Source organism: Mus pahari, chromosome 3 (assembly GCF_900095145.1).
Source record: "Mus pahari chromosome 3, PAHARI_EIJ_v1.1, whole genome shotgun sequence".
Taxonomy (NCBI): Eukaryota; Metazoa; Chordata; class Mammalia; order Rodentia; family Muridae; genus Mus; species Mus pahari.
In genome coordinates, this window is record NC_034592.1 from 70,176,331 (window position 1) to 70,184,311 (window position 7,981).

At 50.8% G+C, this 7,981-nt stretch overlaps 1 protein-coding gene across 1 annotated transcript in view; it reads left to right on the plus strand.

The window, feature by feature from the left end:
* Window positions 1-6,860, plus strand: part of Slc43a1 (solute carrier family 43 member 1) — a 22,745-nt gene extending 15,885 nt beyond the window's left edge. The window contains exons 9-15 of the mRNA XM_021193498.2: window positions 315-461; window positions 626-661; window positions 852-1,005; window positions 3,159-3,300; window positions 3,492-3,565; window positions 4,760-4,883; window positions 6,262-6,860. Of these exons, the coding sequence (XP_021049157.1) occupies window positions 315-461; window positions 626-661; window positions 852-1,005; window positions 3,159-3,300; window positions 3,492-3,565; window positions 4,760-4,883; window positions 6,262-6,408 (824 nt within the window). The 3' untranslated portion in view covers window positions 6,409-6,860. The remainder of the gene's footprint in view (window positions 1-314; window positions 462-625; window positions 662-851; window positions 1,006-3,158; window positions 3,301-3,491; window positions 3,566-4,759; window positions 4,884-6,261) is intronic.
* Window positions 6,861-7,981: the final 1,121 nt, after the last annotated feature.

Sequence of the window (7,981 nt, forward strand, 5' to 3'; positions counted from 1 at the left end):
CCCCCCCCCCCAAAAAAAAAAGTTTGTTGCAAAATTGACTTGCTGAAAACAAAGCTTATCAGGGGTGAGTTTCGTAGCAGCTGCTTCATAAATGTTGCTAATCTATGAACACAGGAAGCACTTAGAGGTCACTTGCAAATGTGCTTTGGAGGCTGTTATAGAGCTCGCCAGGAGTTTAGAGTACAGTGTGCCTGAAGCCTTTTTGTCTCTGAAGAGGCCTGCTTCTCTCTAGAGTCACACAGCATCATAGTTACACTAGTTCCATATGAGCTGAACAGCGGAAGTGTTTGACCTCCCACCCACTGTCTCCCCAGAGTCCGCCTCTTTTCGCAAGAGCCTCTGCTCCCCCATTTTCCTGTGGAGCCTCGTCACCATGGGCATGACCCAGCTTCGGGTCATCTTCTATATGGGTGCTATGAACAAGATCCTGGAGTTCATTGTGACTGGTGGCAAGGAATGTGGTAAGGCTCTCTGGAAACCCCGTGCAAAGGTGGGAGCGTGATATGTGTGTGTGTGTGTGTGTGTGTGTGTGTGTGTGTGTGTGTGTGTGTGTGTGTGTATGCAGCTCAGCTCAGAGGATCATCTGGCTAAGCATTCGATTACCATGCCTCTCCTCTTCCCACAGAGACGAACGAGCAGAGACAGAAGGTGGAAGAGACAGGTAGGGAGATGAAGGCAGAGCTCTGGTCCATACTTACCCTGATGTGTCCCGTTCCTTGGGTGGGACGCATTCTCATAGTCCTGGGGTCCTTGAGAATATGGGTCTGACACAGTCTTCCTCTGCTGGAGGCGGGTGGCAGTGTCCACGCAGATGCTGGCATCCTGAACCCCCCACTTCTCTTCTTGCCCAGTTGAGTTCTACTCTTCCATCTTTGGAGTCATGCAGCTGCTGTGTCTTCTCACCTGCCCCCTCATTGGCTACATCATGGACTGGCGCATCAAGGACTGTGTGGATGCTCCAACGGAGGGCACTCTGAATGAGAGTGCTTCCTCCGGAGATGCCAGGTGACCCATAGGGATGGTGCTAACAGGAACCCAGACAGCACTTTCCATTTCCTCCTTGTCTGTGCACATAGCATCTTATTTCCATCTCCTAAGAGGTCTGAGAGAGCAACACACTTCCCTGTTTTACACATGGGGGAAACAAGCACAGCCTGTTTGGCGTAATGAATGCCTGTAGTTGAGGGATGTGCATGCGCGAGGTACTTTGCACAATTTTGAATCCCACAGCATCTCTACAAGATGAGTTCATGATGGTCCTCCTTTGGCCGACTAGGAAGCTGAGATTGTACCACTAAATAGCCAGCCCGAGGGCACACAGCAAGCTCCTGAGTCAGTGCCATAAAGCATACACTGCAAACCTTGTCCGAGCTTGGGTACTTAAGCCTGTTATCTAAGTAGGAGGCTGAAGCAGGCGCTTGCTATGAGCTTGAGGCCAGCCTGGGCTACATGGTAGGACTAGGCCTACTTTGGCTATGGAGTGAGACCCAGGCAACTTCCAAACGAAGGCTAGGGAAAAGGGGGCTGGTTTATTAGCTATCTGTTGCTGTGGAATGCATTGCCCTGTTCCCAAATCACACATCTTCACTATTACGCATGGCTGCTCAGGGTAGGGAGTCTGGAAATACCTCAGCTAAATGTTTCTGACCTGGGGTTTCTCATACGGTTTTGTTCTAGTTTCCTACCATAGCTGTCATGGCCTGGGCTCACACAGAGTGAGCCAGCTGTAGTAGAGGATGGCTCAGGGTTATCCTGGGCATCTTGTTGGCTGAAGACTGAAGTTGGATTGAACTCAGGGATCATGACAACTTTGCCCTTTGTAAACCCATTTGCCCTGAGAATGTGGGGGAGGGTGATTAGGAGAAAAGGTACCCAAGGATGGACCCAGTGGCTTCCTTTTGTTCTCTGGACCCCAGCCTTCTACTCTTGATGGTCAAAGCCCATTTACAGAGCCCATCTGACAGGACAGACGGGCAGCTTGTGCTCGCCCCAGCCTGACGTTCTTTTTCCTGGATGGCCCCAGAGCTCTTGGTCATGCCAAACAGGGAGATTTCTGGGCAGTCGTGCCAAACGGTGCCCAGACTGGCATCTGCTTTTGTTCAGGCTGGTGGGGGCGGTTGGTATGAGGCATTCCTTCTGCACCTTCCTTCTCATCTATGATCTTCTGACTTCAGTGTGTATGAGACACTTGGGACAGTTGCCAGGCTGATTCCTGGGCCTCCAGACATTCTGCATTCTGGGGATAGGCCTGTGGATTTATACCTTAAGTGCCCCTTCAAGTTGGTGCTTATCTAGTTAGATGAAGGAGCCACACTTAAAGAGGAATGGTTTTTCCTTTTTTTGGCAGGTGAGTATGAATGTCTGGATGTGGGTGAACATGCACACATGTGGGTAGAGGGCAGAGGACAACCTTGGCTGTTGTTGCTCAGGTATTGCCTATGGTTTTCAGTTTGAGATAGGTTCTCTCACTGGTATGGACCTCTATCCCATAGATAGAGTAGGCTAGACTGAATGGCTAGTGAGAGCCAGGAACCCACCTGTCCGTACCTCCCCAGCTCTGAGTTGACAAGTTATACCACTTTTTTTTTTTTAAAGATTTATTTATTTATTATATGTAAGTACACTGTAGCTGTCTTCAGACACTCCATAAGAGGGAGTCAGATCTTGTTACGGATGGTTATGAGCCACCATGTGGTTGCTGGGATTTGAACTCCGGACCTTCGGAAGAGCAGTCGGGTGCTCTTACCCACTGAGCCATCTCACCAGGCCGTATATACCACTTTTATATACAGTATAGCACTCATTATGTGGACCAAGCTAGCCTTGAATTGCTAGAATTAAAGACGTGCACCATGCTGTTTAACAATTCCTAGGGGAAATATATGTATATGTGTATGTATGTATGTATGTATGTATGTATCTATCTATCTATCTATCTATCTATCTATCTATCTGACATCTAGTGGTTAGACTCAGATTTTCACATTTTCCAGGCAAGAGCTTCACTGACTAAGTCATCTCTCTAGATGGAGAAATGGTTTTCTGCCTTTGATGCTTTCCCAACTACAGGCATACCAGCAGGGGATGGGGCCAGGCTAGTACCAAGGTGCTTCCAGGGAGTTCTAGGCAGCGGCTAGAGACTGCCTGTTCTTTTTCAGAGATGGGGCTAGCACCAAGTTCACCAGACCACGCTATCGCAAGGTACAAAAGCTCACCAATGCTATCAATGCCTTCACCCTGACCAACATCCTGCTTGTGGGTTTCGGCATCGCCTGCCTCATCAAGAACTTACACCTGCAGGTACCTGCTTCCCTCCACCCCTCTCCATTTCTAGCACTTCCCCCTGGGGATGCTCTACAAGTGTCATGTTGGTGAGGGGTGGGTCAGGGTAGAACTGTGTAGATGGCCCAGTGAGGCCTGGGTCCCTCCTCTTTCTGCCTTGATCTTTCTGACCCTCTTCTCTCTCTCTGTGTGTCTGTCTTGGATTTCAGTTGCTGGCCTTTGTCCTACACACCATAGTCCGCGGTTTCTTCCACTCGGCCTGTGGAGGTCTCTACGCTGCAGTGTGAGTCATATGGACCAAGTTGCCTTCTGGAGCTTTGCCTGCATAGTTAGGGATGCTTAGCCAGAGCTGAAAGGGTCCCAGTGTTCTAAAGTGACATCACTCCTGCCCACCCCACCCCCAGCACTGACTTGTCAGAGGGGGATGTGGCCATGGAAACTGTTCGTATCTCATGGCAGGCGCTCAATGGTTACAGGTAGTCCACACCCTATTCACAGAGATGCCAAAGTTATGATGTCTTTCCTAAAGAAGATGGGAGTCTCCTCTGATGAATTTTTTGGCCCTGGAGCTGGAGTGTGGCCTCATTCCCCATGCCTGTCTTGTAGAGATTTCTTGTAGTGTCCCCTTCTCTCCTCATTCCAACTCCAAGGCACTGCTGAGATACTTCTCTGCATGGATTACATCATGCGATATCCCCTCATGGGAAGGCTCTGGGTACGTGGTTGGCTACTGTTTCCTGGAGCCATCTCAGCAGAAGGCAGCTCCTCTCCTTCTGCACTATCCCAGCTATGCCATTCAGTCACCTTGGATGTCTTTTCTCTGAACACTCATATCCAGGGTATCTGTAATCCTTTTGGCTTCACCTGTCACATGCCCCCCATCTCGTTTCCCAAGCTTGCCTGCCTAAGTCCCACTCCAACCTAGTGTCATCTCAGGTGTGGATCACTGCAAAGCTGAATCACCTCTAGTAACTTGGTGTCTCACCCCAAAATCCCTCTCGAGACAGGGTTTCTCTGTATAGACCTGGCTGTCCTGGAATTCACTCTTGTAGACCAGGCTGGCTTTGAACTTAGGGATCCGCCTGCTTCTGCCTCCCGAGGGTCAGAATGAAGGGCATGCGCCACTATGCCTACCTGCCTACTTTCCTTTTAACCTGGGCTGGATTACTAGTTATCTAGCTGTCCTTTTGGCATGGCCACCTCTGGCCACTTCATCTCCATTTGCTAGAACCTGGTCTCCATGCAGTTCTTCACTTCTCTGTGACAATGACCACACAGGCAGTAGGTGACTGAACCCAGCCTGCTGGCTCTGAAGTGGCATATACCCTTGAGGGCAGGGACCAAAGGCTACAGGCAGAGTGTGAATTCTTCAAGGAGCAATCCTCCTGGCCAACACAGTGATATCTGGAAAGGGAGAGGGGTGGGCGCTGGGCAGCAGGGGGTCTTGCCTCTGACTCTTTGACGTCCCTCTGAATAGGTTCCCGTCCAATCATTTTGGGACGTTGACAGGTCTTCAGTCCCTCATCAGTGCCGTGTTTGCTCTGCTGCAACAGCTACTCTTCATGGCCATGGTGGGACCCCTGCATGGAGATCCCTTCTGGGTGAGAGCCGGTTGAACATGGGGCCCAGGGGATACTTTTCCTAGTACCGGGGAAGAGAGAAGGGTTGGTGTGTGCTAGAACCCCTCACTCCTCGAATCTCAACCAGGAGGTGCCTTAGAGATGCCTAATCTGGGTCTCTCAGGCTGGCTCTTCATCAGAACCCTTCCTGGAGTGTTAAAAACCACACGTCTCGGATCAGTCTCTCTCCCCTGATCTGGTTCCAACAGTCTGCTTGTATTCTATTTTATTAAACTTTAGCATGTGTGTGGTGAGTGTGCATGACTGTATCCATGCTTTGTGTGTGTGTGTGTGTGTGTGTGTGTGTGTGTGTGTGTGTAGACTCATGGTTGACATTGGGAGTATTTCTAGATTGTTCTCCACCTTATTCCCTGAGGCAGGGTCTTTTAATTGAACTCGGAGCTTAACAGTGTGAATCGTCTAGTTAAGCAGTTTTCTCCAGGCACCTGGAATTACAGGTGGCCCACCTGTCCCACCCAGTATTTAGATGATTTCTGGGATCTGGATGCTGGTCCTCATGCACGTGCTGAAAGAGCTTTTCCCACTGATTTGTTGGCATAGGTCCCGGGTAGGTTGGGTACTAGCCTGGTTGGTCATGGTCTCTGGGACTGCATTCAGGTACCTCTGGTCCCATTCCCATTGACCTACAGAGGCACCCTTTCATCCCCACCTGACTGGGGATGTTCACTGGCAGAGTGCCTGCCCCTGCCTGCGTGAGGTCCCTTCCTTGCAGAACTCTCACCCACCTCCCTGACAGTATTTCTGCTTGTGGGACACTCACCCGTGAACCCTCCTTCTGAGGGAACGTGACCTATGACCCTCCCCGCAGCTGTGCAATGAGCATGCGGGTTTTTCTTTTGCTCGGTCTTTGCCACAGCCGACCTGTGAAAGAGGAACTTGGAGTTGAGAGTTTTCGTCCAGAGTCGCACATGAGCCGTGGAGGGAGTAGGATGTGATTCCCAGGAGCTCGGGAAGGTCACGGGCCTGGGTGTGTGTTCCAGGCTGGCTCTGGCTCCTCTGACCATGACAAAGAGCCTCTTGTCATACTAGTGGGTTCCTACTGGCTGCCATGGGCCTGCCTTCAGGGGCATAGATTTCTCCACTCGTGAGTGTGTTGCATGGTGGGGCCTCCTTGTCATTTCCTAGACTTCACCTTAGCCCCTTTGCCGGGTTGCTGATCATCTAACACGCTGGTGGGACAGGCAACACACCTGCTAGGTCTGGCCGTATTTCTTCTGATCCTGGACCTGGAGGACAAACGGTTACTTTCTCCTCCATGGTGGGAGTCTCAGGCAGGTCCCTGAAGAGGATGTGTCCAGCCAGTAATGATGTGGCTTCCTTTCCTTTCCTTGTTCTGCAGGTGAATCTGGGCCTCCTGATTCTCTCGCTCCTGGGATTTCTCCTACCTTCCTACCTCTACTACTACCGGTCTCGCCTGCAGAGAGAATATGCCTCCAATTTGCTAGACCCACAGAAGGTGCTCAATACTCCGAAGGTGGCCACATAGACTCCTGAGGCCAAGAGACTTGGAGGACAGGCAGTCAAGGCCTGATAAAGCGAAGGGGATGGCCTGTGGCTTTCTATCTGCATCGTGTGCATAGAGCCGGGGGTCTGTGGATTTATAAATACTAAGAGTTCTATTTTTGTAGGGACTTGCAAAAAGGGAAACAAACAGAACAAAATCCCCAAACCAAAAACAGCCCTTAAAAAATTCCCCCCAAACAAGCTATCCATCAACTGAAGACAGTGCCCATTCCAGTGTTATTGGGCCATCTTCTTGGAAAACAGAGTGTGGGGCCGCCCTTTCTCCACACTTGGCCTAGGAGTCTCTGAGTCTCCACACTTGGTCTAGGAGCCTCTGAGGAGCTGCCTTCTGAGGACTCATGGGATCAGTGAACAGACCACACTAAGATTCCAGCCGCCGAGTGTGCACACATATATGTTACGCACATGCATACAGCATCCTTTCCTGCAGGGGAAGGACTGAGGGGCTGGCTGTATCCAGGATGGGGGGGGGTGGGGGCTGGAGGGCGGGTTCCCTCCCTGGTGCTGTTTCTTACAGGTCTTAGAGGAAATAAAAAGGGAAATGAAATCTGGCTGGTGTGTATCTGTGCCTGAAGGAGTGGGTTGTTGTCTTTCCAGAACTCTATCCCTCTGCCTCACCCAGGCTTGGCTGGGCCTTTAGGAAGGATGCTTGGTGGGGCTGGAGTGATGGTCCAGTGCTTAGAGCACTGGTTGGTCTTTCAGAGGACCCGATTGCTCACACTCCAGTATTCAGAGTGAGTTCCAGGACAGCCAGCGCTACATGGAGAAACCCTGCCTTGAAAAACAAAACAACGTGTGTGTGTGTGTGTGTGTGTGTGTGTGTGTGCGCGTGTGTCTGCCTGCCTGCCTGCCTGCCTGCCTGCCTGTCCATTGGTTGTCTAGCCATCTTCCTCTTCTCAACTATGTACTTACTGCCTTGCTATCTGTCTTAGTTATTTTCCTGTTGTACAGACACCATGGTGACTTTAAAGAAGGAAGAGTTTGAAGGGACTCACAGTTTCTGAGGGGTTAGAGTCCATAACCTCCACAGCAGGGAGCGTGGCAGGAGGCAGACATGGTGCTGGGGCAGGAGCTGAGAGCTCACATTTTGAGACAACCATCAAGGGAAAAAGAGAGAAAGCTAAATGGAAATGGTGTGGGGTTTTGAAACCTCAAAGCCCAGTGACACAACCTCCCGCAGAAGGCCACACCTCTTAATCCTTCCCCAAGGGTTCCACCAGCTGGGGACCAAGTATTCAAATCTATGAGCCTATAGAGAGAGGCCATTCTCATTCACCACACCATTAGGGTCTAAAGGAAGTCCAGTTTCTGTCTCCCCGGGGTTCGAGAGTATATCTCAGAAGCTGCCCTTTCTCCTTGCAAGAGACAATGGCGAATGCTTAAAGAGGACATGCGCAAAAGCCAGATGTGGTGGATCCTCGGAGGGCTGAGGTGGGAAGGTTGCCATGAGTGTGAACCTAGCCTGGGCTACATAGTAAATTCCAGGCCAGCCTGAGACACACACACACACACACACACACACACACACACACACA